The sequence below is a fragment of the Triplophysa dalaica genome, chromosome 24 (assembly GCF_015846415.1).
Source record: "Triplophysa dalaica isolate WHDGS20190420 chromosome 24, ASM1584641v1, whole genome shotgun sequence".
Taxonomy (NCBI): domain Eukaryota; kingdom Metazoa; phylum Chordata; class Actinopteri; order Cypriniformes; family Nemacheilidae; genus Triplophysa; species Triplophysa dalaica.
Window position 1 is genome coordinate 6,017,843 of NC_079565.1, and position 23,877 is coordinate 6,041,719.

Consider the following 23,877-nt stretch of genomic DNA (forward strand, 5'->3'; position numbering starts at 1 on the left):
CAAAAATGTAAGACTGCTGCATCAACCAACACTTTCTCTTGGAGACATTCTTTAACCTCTCAATCATGTTTTATCAAATTAACTCTCAAGTTTTTATCAGCCTTTGGAAGGATCACAGACTAGAAAGTTCAATGAGAATGAGTTACTTTCATCTTCTGGTATCAGAGCCAAAAGAACAGATTGCTGATTATACTTTTTTTACAGTAATCAGAAGAAATATAAGAAAGAGCAGAAGAGCAGAGAAAGTGCAGAGGGAATGAGAAATTGAGGAATTTGGGTTTGTCTATAATATTTTAGTCCCTAGATTCATTATGTCCCCTTCTGTAGGCCAACAGCCATCAAACACCAGACTGCTAGTCGTTGGTCATTCCAAGCTGTTGTAATGCTAGTTTCATCCGACTGCTGGCTTTGAAGATTCCCGCTTTCCCACTGAGCCAAGACCAATGATTCTTTCAATTTAAGTGGCAAGTATAAACGCTCTCCGGGCCTCGGGTCTATTGGAAGTGGACTGTGCTGAAGTTACACAAAGCAGCCACCTTGCCTTCAAAGGACACTCGAACCAAATCTAGGACAGAGATTAAGCACCATCTCTGTGAGATACAGAGGGACTTTTCAACATGAGTAATAGGGTGGAGATGCTCTGATTTACACAAAGCAAATTGTTTCAGATTGAAATAGCCAGACATTATGACCAGATAAAGATTAAATGATGTATATTTTTATGAGTGTTTTAATGAAGAGTTCGTTTATTTAAGAGGAGCCTTTTGTTGAATCAAACAAATCTTATTTTTTATGACGTGAGGAGTTTCACAAAGAAAATTTTGGCATGTCTTGTAGCCTACTTTAAGAGTCCGTTTTTTTATTTAAGTTAATTTTACAGTAAATGATATTAAAAAAATACTTAAGTAATCCATTGTACATTTTCAGAGCGTGATAAAAAATGATCAAGAGATCATTTTATATATTTTCTCTTCACGTTGGAAACCTAACCTTGTGGTTCAAGTTCAATTTAGAGGAGAGCTTTTCATGAAGTTAATCCCGAATGTTTTATTTAAAAAAAACATCAACAATAGATGATATAAGACAAACAAAGTATGTTAAAAACCAACAACAACAAAACTTTCCATCTAAATGCTTTTCACATTCTATCCGTTATATAGGCTACGTGAGTCACATTTCCCATGAACAAAATGTTGTTTTTATTTTTTGGTGTTTGCTGAGGATTGAAACTAATATTTACAGCTCGGCCACAACCGCTCAGCCACATAACCAGTGTGACCTACTCATAAATTATCTGGTAAGGTCTAAGAGTGGATTTTTAACAATAAAAACAAGCACAACAGTGGAACAATTGAACTTCAGATACAATGTTGCAGAAGATGCTGGATAAAGTTGAACAAGGAGAAAGAAGTAACATTTTAATTTACAACAAACATAATAAATTAGTCTGAAAACTGCTGAGAACTAAATAAATTGTTAAGTACATTTTCACATCTTAGTCTCAGCATCCCAGAAAAACAGGAAAGGGTTCCCTTATTAGAAACAGACTGTTTTATTTGAAATGTTTTGGAGTTAGATGCGATACGCCTCTAGGGGGCGCTGCGCATACAGACACAATGCCTCTTGTTATTAGGATTCTCATGAAAACATTGTTTCTAAGTGCTACTCTAGTGCCAGTTTCCCCTAACCAAACCATAACCTTCACCATTGCAAAGAAAAACAGATCAGATCAGCAGCAAGAGATCCAAAACAAACACAAAGACCTACTATTTATTTTTCAATATTTAACCTTTTGCCACATAGCAGAGAGAGGTAAGGAAATGACGCCAGCAGGAATTGAATTCATGTCATCCACATGAGCTGTGTCAGTGTTGAGGAATGCATCAAATGCTAGACAGAGGCATCATGGCCAAGTATTTCCCTCCATTTCTTTTCAAGTGGACTCTAAATGTAAAATCAAAATAAATGCGAAAAAAAGATCATGATAAAAAAATATGAATATTGTTCGTAATAAAGTTGTATGATTATTTTAGGTTAAAATAAAAATAAATATTTGTTTATCTAAATTTGGGCGCTTTAAATTGAGTTAGAGTTGTACCTTCAGATATTTTAAACTACAAATCATTTATCACCTACTGATGGCAAGATAAATCATAATAAAAATTTAGTCAAAAGCAAATGTGTTGTTACAGGTGATCAGTTGCTTCCGATCTAAAAACAGATCATGTTTTTTCTTACGCATAAAGCGTCAAGTTTATGTTTTGGGTGAGAGGGACAGGTCTCAGATCAGCACTACTGCTAAGACTAAACTTTGACTCAAATAGAGAGTTGCAACTTCGTCAGATTCCTCTGATGCATGTTGTGGTGCCTCACAAGCTCATCGGACCTGGCGAATTTCTTCTGACAATTTGGCCATCTGCAGTTAAAGGGTTTCTCGCCTGGAACGTGAAAGAGAGATAAAAACATTAGAACACAGTGTACGACCAAACAGCGATAATGAATTTTGGCATAAATTACTTGTAGGGTTAAAAAATTCATCATCAAAGAGAAATTATGAGAAAATGAAAAGGTATACGCACTTGTTTTACCTGTATGTGTCCGGGTGTGGGTCTTAAGGTGGTCTGACCGTGAGAACTTTCTCTGACAGGTGTCACACTGGAAGGGCTTAACCCCTACACACGCACACACAAGGAGAAAAAGGGTACAGTCTACAATAGGGGCCGGAGGAGAGGCCGTACTAAAAGGTGTCAGGAGAAAGTACTGTCTTAAGTATGTGAGACTATGTATGTTCAAAGTGAGATAGCAATACATTGACAAACATCCTGAATCATACAACTTAAAGAGCATTCAACACTTTCAGACACTTGGATGCAAGTGAAAATGTAAACATTTACCCAAATGAATGTTCAAGGTAGATGTGTAATGCTATCACACTTTTTCTATCGCTCTATATTTTTTCACTGTTTGTGGGATTGTGGTTGACTAATAGGGTGTCTTAACAGACCTATCTGAAAGAGATTTGCATCACTAGTTTCTTTCTATTTTAGTTTTAAGGGGACTTGTATACTCAGAAAGCAAAGATATTTAGATTTAAAGTTGAATCACATTGAGCATATAATCGATTCAACGCTAAATCAATTGTCTTTGCAATTTGGGGACAGAGTTTAACTAAAAACACCTAAATCACTCAAATAACTCCGTGTGCTACTATATAGAAAAACAATAAAGAAAAACAGAAGATGCAGGAAGGGAGACCAAGAAAAAAGCACATAGAGGCCAAACCTGTGTGTCTTCTCTGGTGCCTTTTCAGCTGGTCCGATCTGGAAAATCTACGACCGCAGTCTGTGAAGTCACACTGATAGGGTTTCTCCCCTAAGAGATCAACAAACACATTTTATCACATGCTGACGGATCACGGCAGTCATGCATTATTGTTTTCATCTGAAAAAGACGCTCACCTGTGTGTTTACGACTGTGCATCTGTAAGTGAGAAAGTTTAAAGTATCTTTTGTTGCACCCTGGGTAGGCGCACATGAACGGCCTCTTTTCGTTCGTCTCGGATGAGCGCACTAACGCTGGGGTAATGCCCGGTACCCTCCTCACATCCTGTCAGAAAGTCAACAAATGCATATTTTAATCTTAAATGGTCCAGTGTATGAAATTTTGCGACATCAAGGGGTGAGGTTGCGAACTGCAACCAATGGTTTAGTCCTCTGCTCACCCCTCTCTTTCGAACTACTATGGAGGCTTTCACAGGACTAAGATGTTGTCACGTCTTTGCTTCTTTGAAGAAGGAGATAACATATTTACGAAACGCACTCTGTAGAGCAGTTGTCCGTTTAGGGCTACCGAAGAAACAACATGGCGAATTCCATGCAAAGGGACCCGCGGTGTACTTAGATAGTAATAGCTCAATCTTAGACAATAATAACACTTCCTCATCTACGGTTCTCTAAAGATGTATATTATATTGCATTTCTGTCAATAGATCCTCCAAAAAAATTATTTCAAGCCTATTGCCCATGCAATGGCAGAGCAGCTCTTGGCTGTCAAAACCGCTAATAATTAGCTTGGCCAATCGTTTCATTACGGCAGAATTAGCTGTGAAATGATCATCGAGATTTAACCACGCTACTGGTATGAGCTCTAACTGTGAACAGTTAGTCACGGACGTTAGACAGACCCTATTTCACTGCCTCACTCCCCCCTATCCTCCCATCTCCCTCATTTGCCCACCGCCAGAGCCCATCTGCTCTTAATTAACTAGCGCTTAGCATAATGCCGTTTCCGTACGCTGGCACTGTAATGAATGTGTGTTAAATGCTATTGATAAGTAAATTACTAAACTGTTCTACCGCTGTAGCGCCAGATTTATATATTGACCCCGTGGGGATGATAACACAGCAGGCAAAGCAATACACCTCGGCGTGGAAACATGCTGCGTGTGATTTGTATGCAGCGGTCAAGTTCAGCGACGGGCTGTGTTTAACTGAACCGTTCTGTTTAAATGATTATTAAATCAAATTATCGTGTCATTCCAAACCTGTATGATTTTCTTCTGCAGAAATATAGATATTAAAGATACCATAAAGAATGGTAACCAAACATCATTGCACCCCATTGACTTACATTGTATGGACACAAAACCAGTGAGACATTTCTCAAAAAATCGTCTTATGTGCTCCAAAGAAGAAAGTCACACAGGTTTTGAATGACATGAGGGTGAAAAAATGATGTCGGAATCTATCTATAAGTCTCAAGTTTAAAATCTAATTCAACTCGCTCAAAGACAGAAAGAGAGAGAGAGAGTAAACACAGAAGTGAAGAAAGGCATGTCACTGTGAAAGAGAGCAGTTCTGGAGTATGTCTTCTTTAACTGTTTTAAGCCGCTGACAGACATTAATTAAGAACTAATGATTTATATTCACGAGCAGCAGGCAACTGGAAACTGCAGCTTTATGGCTAATGGACTTTTTAAGTGATTCCTCTTCCCTATTCATCCTGAAATGCCTTTCAAATGTGTCAACTCTCCTGGCAGGCGCCTGCTTCCTCTCGCATAGCCTTGACGTTGCGTCACAATCTTTTCTTCGGCGGCTTATTTTCAAATCTCATCCGTCTCTCTTTCCTTTGTTATTTAAGGCGTTGCAGCACTCTGAAAGAGTTTCTTCATCTTTTTTGGTTGATTATTTTTCAACTATAATTTTGATTGAGAGCCGTGTAAACGTGTTTGTTAGTGTGTGTGTATGCCGCTGCCTGACCTTGGCCCGCAAATCGAGAGCACAGAGCAGTTCTGTGTCTCACTCACAATGTCCTGAGAGTGAACTCCAATGGGCTGTGAGCGTGGAGATACTGACCTGAATGCCTCTGAAGACGCCATGGGTGTGTATGCGGTACTGTGTGCTGCAGCTGTAGACCATGGGCGTGCTGGGGTCACTTTCATAACCCGCTGCATGGCTGTCGGTGTTCAAAGAGAGAAAATGTGTTTGTTATTGTACAGTAATTGGCTGTAAAATGGTAGCTTGTAAAAATGATTTGTAGTTTGAGATTATTAGATTATGGATAGTGTAAAAGCAGGGAACACTTATTAAAATTCCTATGTTATCCCAAAACAAAAATGATCAGGATTTTTGCTTTAATCTACATTTGAATATTTATAAATACTATAAATTACATACTTTAAATGGCATTGCATGTGATTACAACAGTTGTTTTCAGAGAATAAACAGTGTGTATTTATTTGGTCTTATTTATATTATATAAGTATGTCCCTTATGAAAATTAACCTCGGTTTTGTAAAAGTGTAGTAACCACGGTTTTTATAAGATTGATTACTACTTTTGTGATCACTTTTACTACAGCACCACAATTAAACAATGGATATTGTAACAAATCCCTGATTAACATATTTTTTTAATATTTTTGGTTACCATAGTAACAGTGGTTTTAGTTTTATTTGAAGTATATTTGTAGTACCTTTTAGTACTTCAATTAAAACATATTTCAATACAAATTAAATCAAATATACACTCTCTAGAACAGGGGTCTCGAACTGAGAGAATAAAATAATTATTTTAATTATTGGTTGGATCGAATTTATATATATTTTGCTGTACAAAAACTTCTAAATTATTATATTAATTCAAGTGTTAATGTTATATAAAATGTCAGGAGTATTTTTTATTTAATGAAAGTATTATTGAAAAAATAAATTAAATATTGAAATTGAGAATGTGTTTGGCGGGTAATTTGCAGACTTTACATGGACACCATAATAGAGATCACTAACCTAGAAAGATAATTTTATTAAATATGTAAAAAAATCATTTTACAGATGTTTAGTTGTTTTGTGCAGGTGTTTATTGGATTTATTGTGCTTTTTGTTTTTGTTGCTCCTCAAAAACAATAAATAAAAAGCACCATCTCCATATTTCGTGATTTTTATTTCTTGTTATAAATCATTATTATTAGTCAACCTTTATGTTCATCACTGGGTTTTGCAAATATCTAATCAACACAAATGTATTAAAAAGTGCTTGTCAATAATAAAAAGCACAGTGTTTCATGAAAATCAGCAAATTTGGACATCCGAGGTTTTGGAATGTCCAAATTCTGACAGCGACGTAAGTAGCATAGGTCTGCAATATCTGAATTGACATTTTTTGCATTTGTTAATTAGATTGATATAAAATATGAATTAAAGTGTATATTAAGTATTGAAAACATCAACATCTGCACTACGGCACAACAACTGTTCATAAAACGGAGTGCTACCTCATAACTTCTCCCGTTATGTCCCACAACACATGTAGTCCTTCCTAAATCTCTGCATGCATTATTTCACAAGCTTTAGATGACACCGAGGGCATAGCCAGCCATAAAACACCAAGAGTCATCTCTTTGTAAGTCACGCTGACGTTGGGGCAAATTGCTCCCTGTTCCGAGGTGCAATATTTTTACCCAAAAAACTCTGAGCTAGGGCCAGTCAAAGAGATGAATGGGGAATGTATGGTCTTGCTCACTCTTGAACTTCTGCTTAACCCTCAGAGGTATGTGTCTCTTTTCTTGACGCTGTAAATACACACATCTATGTATCTGCCAGGACAATTCGACACCGTATTTCTTTTGGACCACACAAACTTAACCGTGGCATAGATAACGTTGTTTTTGTTTGTTTGTTACCGAGAGGTTATAACGGAGATGTGCTTGAAGCGAAACACACTGCTGGTGAATTTAGTGCATGCGGTGCAACAGTTCATGAGGTATAAAGTTCTCTTTGTCTGTACGTAAGACCAGCCAGGCGAAAAAGACAGTCCGAAACAGCATCCTGCATTAAATCATCTCACAGTTCATTTATTCACCCGAGCCCGGCTGAAGAGCTACCCTGGTCTCGCAACAGACGAGGGATTTGGAGGTATGCAAAATGCTGAATTATAGATAGTTGGATGTATAGGAATGACTGAGTTAAGACCAAACTGCCCTGTCTTTCTTATTTATCAGCGCATGAATCATTCCGTCACCCAGCGCTCCACAGGCTCTCTACGGGAGGCTGCGGAGAGGTCACAGCCTTCTCCCCGCCTGGCCGAACGTGACTGTGGATTCTCGCTCAGGTCCCAGAGGGAGTAGAAACCGTCCCATTGTGCACTGATACACTTCCACCTCCCCCTGCACAGCTCGCTTCCTCCAGACGGGCCCGCGCTCGGCATGGTCAAGGCTGAGGTGCCACTGGCAAATATATGGCAGGATATCATTCTCTAGCCAGACAAAACAGAGGCAGATTCTGCATGTGCACACTGTGGCACAAACAGATGAGTTTTACGTCGTGGGGAAGTTATTTTTAGGTTAGGAGAGGTTATTGTGAACCTATAAACTAGTCCAATTGCGATTTTTAGTAAAACCGTCTTTAAAGTGTAAAGTGTTGTTTTTCTATGTTAAGTACTTTGTCAAACCCAGAACAAGCCATTACGTGCACAATTCGTTGGTTTGGTAAAACATTTCTCGCAAATAGGCTGTCATTTCAACTTCGGTGATTTTAACTATTGTGAGTTTTGACAAGTGGTTGAATTGATGGAAGTTATAAAATGGCTTTTTGATGAGTTGAAGTAACGTTGAGACATTGACAAAACGTAAAATAGTAAATTGAAATGACTGATTGTACTTTGCTAAACTGTTTGAGAGTGCATGGGAATTCATAACTATTTTACAAGATGGCTAATTCGGACGGATTTGTGCGACGTGAGTCATGCAATAATGTACGATCGGTAGAAAAAAGCCAAACTGAAGCTTCACTGAAATGAAAACAAGCAAATCGTACTGAAATGTACAAAATGTACGAATTATAAGAATTCGCCACCTTATTAAATAGTTACGATTCGGAAGGAGATTGTGTTCACAGTACTGCTTTTGTAAGGACCGAAAAAGCAACTTTGGCTGAACCAATAGTGTACGTTTGGGGAAAGTTTGGCGCATGTTATTCAACAACCCTTGAAATAGTTAAATAAGTCCTGTAAAGTGAGTTCTAACCCAGATGTGTCTCAACTAAAGCTGATTAACTGTCCTCATGGATCCTGGCTGAGACAGATATGTGCAATTCAAAATACTGAAGAATTTCTAGATGACAGGAGAGGGTCACGTCGACCTACCTCTTAATGGTGGACGCCAGACTGTTGACAGGGTTCCACCCCATGCACTCCAACTGTGACGCCATTTGATATAAATTATCACTGCTGGGATACAACACAACAGCATTTATGAAAATATGCACGGACAGTATTTTCCCTAACTACAAGCACAAGCTCTTTGTATTATTAACCAGCAATCACAGTCGGATGGAGAGAATGTGGAGGATGAAAAATGGACCGGCTTTTGACAAAGGCATCCCGGGTAACAACGAATGAATGTGTCGCATGCGAACGAAAAAACAAGGGGTTACCCGCACCACCGGGGTATCAGTTAATCATATCAGGTCAGACTAAAAAAAGCTGCCATAAGTTATTAAAAGCCTGTCTGTTGGACTATCCGTTACCCTGCCAGGTGCTCAACCAAACACATAGTTTGGATTTATCTCCAGCAATTCTGACATCACAGTATTTCATCATAGACAGGGAACAGGGTACGGCGGTATGATCTGGTACCTGGTACTGGGCTTTGCTTCATTGCAAAGGGAAAGTCCCTGTATTTTAGCACCATGTATTTGCTTTGAGAAAACAAGTGTCGAAAGAGTCGTCCGTGCGGTTTTTATCACAAACTTTTATAATTAAGCAGTAAACGTAATGTTTCACGTCAATTTAAAAAGTGTCAATGTACATAGAACTTTACAACATTTTGTGTTTGTGACCTTGGTGTTGTTATGTTTTAACACACCCAACAAAAATGCAAGAAGCGAGTTGGTCGTGTCTTGTTTCATACACTTCGCCTAAGAGATTTAAGTCGCACTTAACCACATTTAAATTCTGGATTTGTAACCAAAACAAGTTTGAGCTTTATCTCAAAACTCACTTATTAAAAAGTCTGTATAGATACAGAGCTTTAGGTAGCAGACGTTTTATTGAAAAGCAGCAAAGCATTTCCATTTGAGAATTCCCAGCCCCTCAACCGCAGCCGATAGCGGACTGTTTATTGCAACGCAGTGGAGAGGGAACTGGAAAACACAGTTCGACCTGAGTCAAAGTCCCCTTATCATCCCAATTCTGTTATTTTGAATCTTTATGTTCCCTCTGGGCTGGAAAAACAACATGGATAAAACATCCACGGAATGTGAGATCACTTCGGGGCCGTAGTTTGCGTACCGTTAGCCGAAGTTGCAGGGAATTCCTTGGAGAACAGTTAACCACTTATCAGAATGAAACAATTCAGAGCTGGTTTGAGAGTGCAAACGGGTGGTGGATTAAAGCATTTGTGTTGGCCCGGTTCACGCTGCTGTTCAGCACTTGACCTTTATTAAGAACGTTCGACAGAAACCAGCTTTGATTTGGCAATATGCTTACTAACAAAATTTCGATAATTGGTATTTTGAAAGATGTAGAAGAACAGTTCACCGGAACTCGTATCATGCCAAACCTGCATGACTTTTTATTCTTCCGCAGAACACAAGAGACGATATTTTGAAGAACGTTGGTAACAAAACAACGCTGGTCTCCGTTGACTTCCATTGAACATTCACAAAACAACAGAGACATTTCTCAAAATATCTTCTTTTGTGTTCCAGAGAAGAAAGAGTCATATACAGCTTTTGAATAATGACACGAGTGTATAAATTATATAAACCAGCACTTCAACATATGGACCCTCACTGTAAAAGTTTGCAGTTTTCTTAAAAACATGTATGTGTCTAAAATAGAGTCTGATTCTCTAACGCACAGGAAAAACAGAAAAAAGTTGATCTTTCATCCAGGTGGAAGTTACCAAAGACAGACGCACTGGATAACTTTATTTGAACATCCTGTACTAACAAAACCTCCCATGCGCCTTTCCTCTCCTTTTTACTTTACTTCCCACGTCCTCTATGTGTTCATGGCATCGTGACATGATGCTTTTGATTGTAGTCCAGGCCTCAATTCCGAACACAACTGAATTTGAACTTCCTGCAGACGTGTTCTGAGAAATATTACTTGTACTCATGAAAAACATTTCTAAATCACTGTGTGAATTTTATACCGAGGATGATAAAACAACGATTTTCATTATCTACAATTGCTGGCACACATTAACCTGTCTTTTACTTGTTAAGTGTTAAGACACCTAATTAATATTCATGAGTCAAGCTGATAAGGTATGTACAACCCAGTACAGTGGCACAGACACAGTGGCAACTGGAGTTTGATGTTCTGCATCTCTGAGCTTTCTTAAAGGGACAGTTAGCTCAAAAAAACTGACAATGGTAATCAAAATTGCATTCCCACATTCTTCAAAATATCTTCTTTTGTGTTTAGCAGAACAAAGAAATTTATACGGCAATTTTTCCTACTATGGTAGTCAATGGCATCCAAAAATATTTGGTTACAAGCATCGAAATATCCTTCTCTGACATTTATACAGATTTAGAACAACTTGAGTGTTCATAAATGAAAACAGAATTTACATTATTGGGTGAACTGTCCCTTTAAACCAGGAGACATTTATGATGTTGTGTGTGCATATCTCATATTGTATGTGCATGTTTTGACCCTGAGAGATATTGATGTGCATGATGGATAGGACTGGAGCCCTACCTGTTGTATGGGTTCCTCAGGAGCAAAGCCTGACTCCCTGTACAGCTGTCTGAAGGCGTGTGACAGCCGTATACCGGCGGAGGGACAGGATACTGCTGGTCACCTGAAACACAACAAATATAAACAAAAATACATAAATAGCTATTTTTCATAGACAGTTGTAAATAAACCTGTCTTCACAGCAAAGAGGCCAAGAAGGGAGAATAGACAACATTGAGACAAATACTTTTTGGTTAAATTTTAATGCTGTGAATTTTTTTAAGCATTGTTTTTTAGTAGTACAATTTCTGCACTTTGTTTGTCTCAAGTCTCCAATAAAAAAGATCCACGCCTGGACGCTCTGAGTATCATAACTTTGCTGTTTCAATGAAGCGCATGATTGAGAGTGTGTGGCGTAGCGCGTCCTACAAAGGGAATATGATAGCGAGGGAGGGTTGTGGAGATGCGGCCGAGTACGCTTAGCAGTTATGAAAACAACAGGCTGACTTTGAAGCTATAAGCACGCAGGCATCGTTCTCCGTTTCAAAGTGCAAATGAGAAACTGGTGCTTCGGCTCATCCGGCTTCCACATTGTGAATGTGTCCCGTGGTGGTTCTAAACGTTCCGAAGGGAACCCCACATTACTGAATCTTCTGGTCACTCGCTCCGAGACCTCCGAGAAAATTTACTGCAGCCATAACCAAATCGTCCAGTGAGCTGTTTGCTGATGTTTAACATTGTGGAGACCGTAAGAGCAAAGAGGACATCTGGGGAAAAAACACTGAGCTGATTTGCTGTTCTGCGATGGGACGTTTTGTGCGACTTGCCCCCGAAATGACATTACAGCGACCCTGCAGTAAGTTCAAAGAGCGAGGTCAAGCTCTCGAGCGCTCGGAAAGTGTGCGGAGATAAGGATCTCCAAGAATATGTGCATTTATACAAACATAGTTAAATGTGATTTAGTGCATGGAGGGATTTTTACCCATGTTGCTTTGCTGAGTGATGGGGTCTTCATGTTTGAAGGTATGGTTGGGAAACTGTGAGGTGTGGTGGGTTGGAGTGTGTCCATAGTTGGAGGCTCCATCAAAAGCAACCGCGCTATAACCTAGGAGAGATATACAAATTTAAGAACATTCATATTAATAGATATAGTCAGACACTGATATTCCTATAATATCATATTTTGCATAGAAAAATAATATCATTGAATCTGCATAAGCTGCTACTAAACAGAAACACAAACAGAGCTACTCAAAAGTTAATAGGTATAAAAGATTACTCCTTTGGTTCTAATCACCCCCTCCCCACCATTCCCAAGCGGGGGCGAGTGGACAAGCTGTGCGAGGAAAATGAACCCTGGCAGGACGGTGCAGTCGAGAGCCGACACCAGGTTTAGGGGGTGAATCATGCCTTGGTGTAACCCGAGGTCAGACGTAACATCGTAAATCAAGGTCCCCCACCACCATCTTCATTAGTTACAAGCCAACCACTTTCACCTCAGTGAGAGTAAACTCATTAAAGATGACCATTTCTCTTCTATCCAACCAGGGTCTCAGCAAGAGACAAAACTCGGGGGTCAGTAAAGTGCAAGTCAGTTGCTGTGAGTACTGCTGTAGTGTCAACAATTGACTTTATATTTCCAAAAAGCAATTTGATGGTATCAGTATGAGAAAAATCTGACAAAGATTTCAAAAATAGATCTGGGTCAAATCTAACTTTATTTAAGCTTAGTGTCATTTGATATTATATTTAATTATTGCTCGTCTTATTTTATTATTATTGATTAGGAAATACGTCACACGCTGTCACTCAAGCAGGCTCTATGAAAATCTGCATATTTTGAAATTCATGGCAAAATGAGATTATGAGCGGAAATGTGGATTTAATCGTTTGGAAAATCAAATTATCTTTGTAATTTAGAAGTTTCTAAGACTAATAAAACAACGATGAAAAATCAACAGAAGTAATATTTAAAGCCAGCGTGAATTACTACATGTCTAAGCGACAGGTTGACAGAAATGTTAAAACATTTTTCCTTTTATATTTCTGTGTGCGTGTTGGCTCTGTTGTCTAATATTAGTTACTGTTTTAGGGGATCAAACATATTTTAGAAAACATGCAATTTAATTAAAAGTATGCATTATGTTTACATTTAATTTATTATGGGGGAAGTTATTTTTGGGTATCAGTTACATAAATGTCCCAAATTGTGCTTCAAATGGCTTTGTTTTATTTGTTATTTTATTTATTATAGATTTGTCTAATTACCCATTTAGCTTAATGTAATATCACTTGTATTTAACTTTACTTTATTATTTTCTGTGATTGTTATCTTAATTTGATTTTTTTAAATACATTTATGGCATGCTCATTTTTTGTTCTCTGATTAAAATATATGCACTTTACCTAGAGAGAAATAAATAGTTTTCTTGACTCGCTGCAAAATCTATATCATCTCATAAGTTGAAAACTCTGAAACCCACAGTCTGTTTTACTGTTTACTGACACAGCAATGAGTCACAAGTATTAAATGACCATGTGAGTAGGTGTTTGATGCATATCTGTAAAATGACTGTGAACTGTTTTGCCAAATACAGGAGCATTATGATGTGTATTTATTCAAGGTAGACAAATATGTGTGAGGTGATGGCCCTGGTGACAGATAAATCGCAGAATGCATTTACTCACTATATGTTAACTTACTGTTAATACAAGTTCACACGAGCGAGCTCTGACAAACTGTGTTAAAGCTCCTCAAAACAATAGAAATGCTGTATTAATATCCTATCCTATTATTTTCAGCAAAATGATTTTGAATACATCAAACTTTTAATAAAAAATTAAATTGACAATAACCGTTCATATTAAGGCTTCAAACAGTAAATTTGTCATACATTTAATGTCCATTTTTTTCTTAAGTAAATTAATTAATTTGAATAAAATTAAACTTGACATTAAATGCAAAGATTAAGGTTTCACGCAGTTAGTTTGTCAATGCTATTTTTATGAAGACTTTTTTGCTAACGCAAATTAATTTTCAATGTCAAACATTAATCATAGATATCAACCTATAATCTAATCAAACCGTTTAACATTGTTCTTACTGTACTTAACAATACGGTATGTACATAAACTCCAATAACTACATTTAGAAGCAAACAATTATGCTTTGAAATAATAATAAAACATACAATGGTGACTAAAATAAAGAAAACAGATTGTAAAACTTTCTTTTGTCCTGTAGATTTGAGGAATATTATAGGTTTATTAAGAGAAGTGTGATCTTTTAATCTATTGAATTAAATATATTAAACAGATCATTTTTAACTGAAGGCCTAAATTAAAACCTTGAATAAAAGTAAAGGTGTTACAGGATTATTACAGTAAACAGACTTTCCCACCTTCTATAATTATAGATTTTTACACTTAACTTTCGTTTTAACAGCATCATACAGTCTTGCCCAATGAAGAACTAAACAGATATTTCATACGAAAAGTATCTCACCCTGACTTCTGGAGCTGGGTTGGCTCTCCATGCAGTTAGACAGGTAAGGAGCGTTGCTGAACATCCTCGGCTGGCTGGGTGGAGGTTGACTGGGCGTGGGGGCCCCAAAGGCTCCGTACCTGCAGGCCCCAGTGCCAGTGAACTGTCCAGAGAAGTGCAGAGTGAAGGCACTCAAACCACAGTGAGGGTCCTCATGGGGGTCGGCCGTGCCCCAGGTGGGCTCCTGCTTGATAAAGGAGTGCGGGGCCAGCGAGCTGTAAGGTGAACCGGTGTGGAAGTCCAGCATTGGGGCCCACTGTGAAGTACTGCTTACGGGAAGGGTGCAGTTACTGTTCCCCCCTGGCAACGTGGGCACGGGGGGAAGGAGCGTGTTGAGGTCACGTACATCAGATCCCATCCTAGCGCGTATACGATACACCTGATCACTTTAGCAAACAGGCCCAGCAATGAGACAAGGTCCAACAGATCTGAGAGTTTGGTTCAGTGCAATCCAACGCAAAGCAAAGTCAATAAAAGTCAAATCCAGCCAGGTGTCATCGCTGAGTTGAATTTGCCCAACAGGAATCGCTCCAAAGGCATGCAGATGGCACGAGATTGTTTTCAATCGGAAAAGTCCATGTTGCAATGGAGAGTAAGGGCGAGACAAGAGAACGCAAACATAAGGGTGCTCAGTAGGGTGGTCCCAGCGAAGGAGAGGTCTCGCAGGGTCCGTGAATGGAGTGAGGAGAGCAGGAGAGAAAGCAGAAGGAGAGAGGTGTACCTCCTTACTTGCGTGCCTGTTTTCTTTGGAGGCCTGGGAGCTGACATACAGACCCACACTAAGGAGTCAGGAGGAGGAGCTAAAAACTAGTGAGGAAAGATGAGTGTAACACTTCATTCATTTACCTCTCCTTGTACAATACTCCTCCCTGTATACTCATACAGCATGCAGGGAGTCTCAATAAACTCTATGCATGCGTTTGTGGGAGTAAGGTATGGATAACAATGATTCAGAAGCAAGGTTTTTATGATATTTGAAACAAATACTGTAGCAGGCCACAGTTTAGCAGGCACTGTAGAACAGTTTATAAATTTGCTTTACTTTAAAATCTTGGTTATATTTATAATATATATCTATAAAATTAAAGTCTGCATCGCAGAAATTTCCTCAAGAAGATTTTAACTTTAAATATTGATTCATATGATAAAGGTATTTAAATAATTTACGTAGAATATTTAAAACATTTAAGTAAATCCGATTTTAAATAATGTTGTTTACTGTATAACCAAGATGAGCGGGTAACCTTTACGTCATTATGACCCAACCCTTGCTCGCGCATTATCATTACCACATCCATCAAAGTTAATGTTTTTTCGGTCTGATGACCTTATATGCAAAAAACAAATGTGATTGGCTTTTTTTGTAATTTAGGATATTTATCAAACTATTTAAGAACGTGGGCTTCATAAGATACAAGCTTTAGCCTACTTCAACAAAAAGAAATAGCCTATTTATTGTAAAATATTTTAATAGAATGATCATGTCATTTATAATTGTTTTATTTGATTTCCTTTTTTGCAGAGCTACAAAACTATAGTTAATAGCAATAAGTAGCCTGTTTCCAAAACCCCGTTGTTTAAAAAGAAACGGGCCTAGTTAAATAAGAGTTTCATCTAAACAAATATTATAGTAATTATAATAATAATATGCAATCAATTTTTATATAATATCTCTTCTTTAAATATTTTTTTTAAAGTTGCGTTCTGCTTTTCAAACTGTGGAAAAAAACTCCACAATAAGTGTTGGAACAACGAATTGAAACGATAAGACTCTTGCTATCTTTGTAACCTTTTCCTTAAAAATCAAAAATTTTTCGTAGTATATTCTCATTTTGAGTCGCATGCATTGCCCAATTTTTTATTTGTAAAAAATTGCATAGCACAGTTTGCAGTTTTCTTTAAAAAAAAACTATTGCTCTATTAAGTGCAGAGTGAATTTGTTAAGACTAAAGCAAGTTTCTTATCATCTCATTAACAAATGAAAACTGCTCACTTTTTTAATTCTTCTTAACTTCTTTCTATTTTTATTTACTTAATTCTTCATATTTTATCAGTGAAATTCAAAGACGAATGAGTAAAATTATTTTATTAAAAAAAAAACCATAAAAGCGCATGCCGGTAACGACGACGTCAGTTACAAATTCTGGAAGAAATAATTGAATGAGCCAATGAAAGAAATGTCTTCGTGAAATTGTTATGCCTTACAATCGGCGACCATCAGCTGTAGCACAAGGAGAGGCGGATGAAAAATAGGTGTTGCGATGCAGAGGGATTGCTTAATTATAACACTGCACAATCTGCCGTGAGGAAGAGAGGACTTACAAACCCCTACACACACTCCCATCCGCAAGGGCTGAGTTCTGCTTAACCTCTGGCAAACCCACCGAAAGAGAGCAATATTATTGGATACCGCAACTGAGATGGACCTCAGCTGGACGTCCTCACCTTCAGATTGGAAATGTGAAAACAAACGAATCCTGTATTATGTTGTTATCACTTAGTCAATTTTTAGCCTTGACTTTTAACCAGGGCGCGTGGCCATTCATAACCATTTGCACAATACTTACAATAACAGTAATAGACAGTGACGAAGATCTTAATTCCACAGCGGTTCCACTTTGGCCTGTGAAAAATATGGTGTGACGCGACGCACGCCTAACATCCAGACACTTTAATGGGCCGAGATGAAACATTAAAACGATGTATTAAAAACGACCGTGCGCGTTTTGGATAATGTTCGCAAGAAACTGCCACTCATCGAATTTAGAGGCTAACATGAAAATACATGGCTGATAATTAAATGGTGATTTAACAACAACTTGTCTATTTTCATTTTTGAATTTTGAGTATTATGTGAACTTTCGTATTTAAAATAAACCAGACATTGTGTATTTTATAAATCTGTTTTCTTTTACACTCTGTAAACTAAATTAGACTAAACATGTTATGAATGTCTATTGTACTGCATTGGAAACACACCAAAAATGTTGGCAGTGTTTTATCACAGGCAGTTACTAGTGTCCTTGAAAGTTTTTTTCCCTCTGTTCTGATGTATGAAGACTTTAAAGGTTATCACCTCTGCTTCTAGTCTTGCCAGTCTTTTTGCTTTCATAGCAACAGTTACACACAAACATTAGTGGTGGAAGCTTGACAACATTACAATGTAATGCAAATCTCAGGTCACTGTTATTTTAAACTGACGCTGTAAAAACAACCCCTTCCCTATCATACTCATTTGGACATTTACCATAAAGATGAACACCAGCATAAATGTAAACAATCACTTCCTTCTCGTGTCCCAAAGTCTTAATCAGCGTCTATGAAAAGAGAAAGAAAAGGCCACGTTCAGGCATGCTGGGCTATCAAGAGGTCATTATTAAAACCGCTAAATCTGCAATATATAACCCTGCCAGTTTTGTACATGGTGTCCATCGCTTAACCATTTAGCTAAGATCCATCTTTATTTGTCAAACGTTTAGGCCTCAGTGTAGCCGGAAGCGTCGGCCGGAGAACGGGCCGTGGCTAAGCAGAGGCAGTTCTCATTAAATTGATGAGCTGAGATCTGGTCCTACTTCACCATCTGGAATTGTAGTCTGGGGTTCTGCTGAAAGCTGCTGACCCGGGATTCAACTCTTCAACTCGGGAAAGAGGAGCGCGAGGAAAAGAAAAAGCAAGTCTTGTCGGCAGAAGTCACTGTGTCAAAGTCCTCGTCAGACTCGAGTGCTTTGGATTAGGGCTCAGCGTTTGGCAGCCTAGAAAGGCCGAGATCCAAGTAAAGGGCAGATGAAAGTTGCTAATTTGGTTTGACGTACTCTTCCCTCCATATGATAACTTGTTGGTCGAATGACCATTAATGCTGAAATGGTGAGGGAATGTCTGACTGATGCACAAGCGAAACCGTAAAGTAAAGATGGCTTGGCTTCACTTAGGGCCGAATGCGACGCTACTGAGTAAATAATGAGTTTTAGTTAGCGTCGGGTCTCACCTCATCTTCTTTGCCGAACTCCCTCGTACACTTGAACACACAGAACACCCACTCCTTGCTATTTCTGCTCGGAAAAAAGGCCGTAGGTTCCCCCGAGAGACCAGGGAAGTTCTGTACATGTCTAATGCCGCATTTCTAAAACAACAGCGGAGAAAAAGAATGGCTCCCTTGGCCATTCGAATGCATTTTTCCACTTAACAAACAACAAATTATCTCAAAATCAAACCTAGCCGACTTTTACCCGAGTGCTCCGCAGGCTTAAGAAAAACACAGTGGTCCAAGTGACCCTGAAAATATTTTGTTTTTCCAAAGCCTGCGATTGCATCAAAGAGACGGGACTTCAAGGTAGAACATCTACCGACTTCATTTGTACAGCAGACTAATTGATAGCCCCAGATGATCTCCCCACATTTGATGAATCTCTCCTGGAGCCCTCGGAGAGCATTTAAAGGAAATGAGAAATGTTGCCGCTCACCCATGACAAAGGACAACGAAGTTTGAATATGCTTGTGGAGTCTTGGGCTAACAGATTCCACTTGAAGCGGCGATTTATTGTAAACGTAAGACGACCCGTGATTAAAGTCGTAAGTAATGAACCGGACAGCTCCGAGGACAATAGACAACCAATGTAACGGATCTCAACGCTGACAGAAAACACGCTATCTTTGTCAAATAAATAACAGCTCTGTTAGCCACAGATGTGTGGTGGAATGAATCATCTTCGGCCTTATCAGTAGGGGGCTTCGGCAAAGGCGTTCAATGCTACATGGTTGGACGTGAAACTTCCCTTGTCTGCTTCATAACAATGCCCCACTGTTCGTAGTGTCTGTGTGAACAAATCAAATCTCATTTTTTTTTCTTAGGTTTGTTATCACGGTTCATTTTTTTTTTGTCTGGCAAACACTGGGAGTCATACAGAATCAAAGCTGCATTCGCAGGAACGGTGATGGATTCAAACTGAAGTGTGTCCTAAATGGGCAGAGGGACTTATTGAGGGTAAAGATGAAGAAAATGAAGAGGGCGGATGAAGAAGGGACTACTATCACTCCCCAGTCCCTAATCTTCAGATATTGCACCATTCATAACACTGTGACTGGCTGACTCAAATGCCACCAGATACCAACAACAAAGGTGTCCGTGTCCGAAGATCATGCAATTCCTTTTATATTTGTGTGTGCACATATAAAACATAATTTAAAGGGGTAGTTAAAGTAAATAGTAAATCTGACTTTTTTCACTGTTGTTATTCAAAACTTGTATATGCAACACAAAAGAAGATATTTTGAGAAACGTTTCAGTGGATTTCAATGGGGGTCATTTTTGTTTGGTTACCAACGTTCCTCAAAATCTCTTCTTTTGTGTTCTGCAGAAGAATGTCAAACAGCTTTTTTTAAATAATTGCATAATTGTAATAGTTTGCCTTTAACTAAACAAACATTTCTGCTTTTAAAAACACCGGCCAAGTGTACTTCCTTTTATAAGTTGGCACCTAACACGGTGCCAATTTAGTGATCTTCTCATATCTTTGAAATGGAGTACAAATAAAATTAAAGTACAATGCACACGTGATCAAGAAAAGTGTCGTCACTTTTCTCCCTCCAGTCTTTTAAAACCTGTATATGACTCTTGGAACACAAAAGAAGATATTTTGAGAAATGTCTTAGTGATTTTGCGTCCATACAATGGGATACAACTTGGGCCAATGTTGTTTGGATACCGACATTCTTCAAAATATCTTTATTTGTGTCCTGCGGAAGAAACAAAGTCATACAGGTTTAGAATATTATACGGTTGAGTAAATAATGAAAGAATTAAAATTTTTGGTCGAACTATCCCTTTAAATAAATGAAAAATGTTAAGTACCCTGTCTTGACAACTTCTGTTAACCCTAGAACTTGGATTCGGCCTTGCTGTACACAATGCCCGAGCCGCCAGGAGATGCTATTGAAATAACATGTGCAGGTGGTTTGGGATTTGTGGCGAACTGCTGATAAGGCAAAGGCTGAGAATCGTCAGAGATCCGCAGAGGTATTTAAAACACTGGCTCGCCTTCAGAAAGACCAAACGCAGAGAAACCCAGGGTTCGAGCGGATGCGGGAAACCGTCCAACGTTACCTAAACACAGAGGCTCTTGGAGACAGCAAGCAAGCGAGGGTATCAGCCAGAGTGGTACGGCCAGCTGCAAGGCCATTAATTAATTCATATCGGTATGCACACGGTGGAACAACCTTGAACATGTGTGGAAGAGACAAGAAAAACATTCGACGTTTGATTTAATTAGAAATGTAACAAACGTGCACTTCCAGATCATCCCGTCAAAGCCACGTTATATATCGTTCTTATACATTACCTGCTAGATATACTATTGTTCCAAACGCAGGGTGATCGTTTCGGATGGGAGACATCGTGAAATATTTGGCTCAACAAATGGCACACAATGGAACACTTAAAGAGAAAGGGCTCCTTGTTTAATAAAAGCTGTGAGTTCTACATCCTAAGCACACGCTATCAATCTCCAGAGATGAAATTTTTCAGTCTCCACTTCAGTTTATGGGGAGAGAAAACTTTACAGAGCTTGGCCAGGCTCCAGGAGAGAGAAATTATGTTGGGACGTTCCTTCAAAGATAGTATCTCTACGTTTGAACGCCACGGCATCGGTTTAGTAGGAATCGAATACCAGGTCAACAAATCACTACAAAGTGCTTATCTTCTGCCAGATCGTGAACGCTGAACCGTGCAACATGTCAGCTTTGTTATACAAAGGGGCTCAAAATCTGGGAATAATAAATGCTGACGACAGATAGCTTTGATAAAAAGTTTCATTTGAATATAACAGCACCAAGGACAAGACACATTTGCGGTCTGTGCTGTGATGTTTGAACCCGTGACTCAACCTGATAACGATATCAGTTCGTAGTTTGTGTACGGGTTGATTTTGGTAGTCGGGCACATCGGGGCCAGCACGCTACCGTATACCAGGAGACGTTCTGTTCCACGCAACATGTCGTTTTTACAGCTCAGCAATTAAAAACGCTAACAGCAGAGTTTGGCATCAAGAAGATTGCAAATCCTTTCGTGGCAGATCATTTGGCAACAAACTTGCAGTGTACAGTTACTTGAGGAGAGATGTCTCTGACTGCGCACGGGTTCATGGGCTGGTCAGGATAAAGGGGCTTTCCACAGGAAAGACAAGATGCTACTCATTGTTATCAATGCTGGAGCCTCTTACGCTAATTAGCAATGAAAACATCCAAACGTAAAAGAGCTAATTGGTATGAGATCACTCCTAGTATTTTCCCAAATATGGTTCACGCGAAATGGAAAATTCTGTCATTTGCTCACCCTCTTGTCATTTCAAACCTGTATGACTTTCTTTCTTCTGCCGAACACAAAAGAAGATATTTCGAAGAATGTCGGTCACAGATGGACGTCGGTCCCCATTGACTTGCATTGGTTTTGTGTCCATACAATAGAAGTGAATAGGTACAGACGTTGTCGACGATGAAGAAAAATCTTCTTTTGTGTTTCGCAGAAGAAAGAAATCATGCAGGTTCGAAATGACAAGAGGTTGAGTAAATGATGACAGAATTTTCATTTTGGGGTGAACTATCCATTTAACCTTAAATTTAGAGAGAGAGAGTGTTTTGATACAAGAAGCCCTCAAATCCACCCATCGAAATCGTTTTCTCCTAACCGGTCAGCAGGGTAAGCAAGTCAGTGAAAGCAGACTATATAAACACTCCTCAGTGACTTGAAAGTGATCCATCATTGTGCACTGCCATTGTACTGCTTCTAAGACTGATTAAGTCAAAGCCAGCTAAATCATCTGAATTCCTGCTGTGCCGTGGCCCTTGCTTCTAGATTAAGATGAAAAGGCCGGCACATTCCTCATCTGATAATTAATGATGCAACCGTAACGTGTTTCTGACGCTTGTGTACGTGCTCATTAGTGATACACGATTGTTTCAAACGTCTCGTTTTTTGGGTTTACTATGTTATTAAAGAGCATGTGAAAGGGGAACGTCCCGACTGCAGTCTGGAGGCCGAGTTTGAGGAAGTCGTAAAATATCGTTTTAAACGTAATCTAGGCGACAACCGAAAAAAGAACATTCGTTTGACGCTTGTTTAGGAAAGAGCTAAAAATTGAAGGCAGCGGCACCAATAAGCAGAATGGAACCGATCTGAATCTGCTGACCTCTGAGCTCATTTTTCCTGTAATCTGATAGGTCGTAAGGTCACGCCAGCGGTCATTAATCTAGCAGTAGGGGATAAATACACATCTCGACTTCCCACTGAAAATATAAGAGACTGATTTACAGATTATTACAACGCATTGTGCAAAAAAGCAACAAACGGATATAGAAGGTAAAAATAGAGTTAAAATAATAGATGCACAAATCACTCGTTTTCGAGTCTTTGGCAGTTTTTTCTCGTGGGTCGTTTTTTTGTCTTTGAGGGGGAGCTTGCTTGTTTGAAAAGTAAATAAGATATCCGACACGAGTAAAGCCAAATCCTTGAAAAGCTTTTTGGGAAGATTTTTTTATGAAGAAGCTGGCAGACAAATATAAACAATGTCAAAGCTTGCAATCCACTGAACCAAAATGATTTTTAAATGTTCATTATATTATTGACATGATGTTCATTATGGGATATTAATTCACTAGTTCTGAATTGGCCATTTTTAACACAGGCCACCATTGGACCACTAACTAAACACACCAATTGAGGTCACATGAATGGTTTAATATTCAAAATATTTAAATTATTCAAGCAGGTCCAAATTAAAGTGAATGAATAGAATGATAGCCGTCGTGAGTAAAAGCTATTTAATATACATTTTACAGCAAACGACCGAGAGAGAGAGAACAATTGAGAAGCTGAGCTCATCACTGTGGCGCAGTTAAGGGTCGCTGACTGAAAGTAATGGTGCACATCATTGAACTCTCACTGAGGGGGAGGTTCTCCGGATCCTATTTTCTCTCTGGGTTACAGAAACAGTCTGCCACTTACATATCAAAACCTATATTTGTGAAACAAAGAGGCCCGACGCTTTGGCGCATGAATAAATCAAAACCAAAAGTAAAATCAAAACCTAATGGGGAGGTTTTCCAGACAGGGATTTGTTTAAAATAGGACTGGGCCTTGGTTAAATTAGGATGTTT

The 23,877-nt window shown here is 38.8% G+C and overlaps 1 protein-coding gene across 6 annotated transcripts; it reads right to left on the reverse strand.

The window, feature by feature from the left end:
* Positions 1–1,055: 1,055 nt before the first annotated feature.
* On the reverse strand, positions 1,056–15,487 carry wt1a (WT1 transcription factor a). 6 transcript variants are annotated; one of them, XM_056740029.1, is made up of 9 exons: positions 14,692–15,487; positions 12,169–12,291; positions 11,208–11,310; positions 8,640–8,720; positions 5,355–5,454; positions 3,459–3,606; positions 3,283–3,372; positions 2,589–2,672; positions 1,056–2,438 (listed from the first exon to the last, which is right to left on the reverse strand). In XM_056740029.1, exons 1-9 carry the CDS (start codon positions 15,086–15,088, stop codon positions 2,317–2,319), a joined length of 1,248 nt encoding a protein of 415 aa, XP_056596007.1. In that variant the 5' UTR covers positions 15,089–15,487; the 3' UTR covers positions 1,056–2,316. The 6 variants fall into 6 exon arrangements, with proteins under 6 accessions (XP_056596007.1, XP_056596005.1, XP_056596006.1 ...); XM_056740027.1 differs by having other exon boundaries at positions 2,580–2,672; XM_056740028.1 differs by having other exon boundaries at positions 8,640–8,723.
* Positions 15,488–23,877: the final 8,390 nt, after the last annotated feature.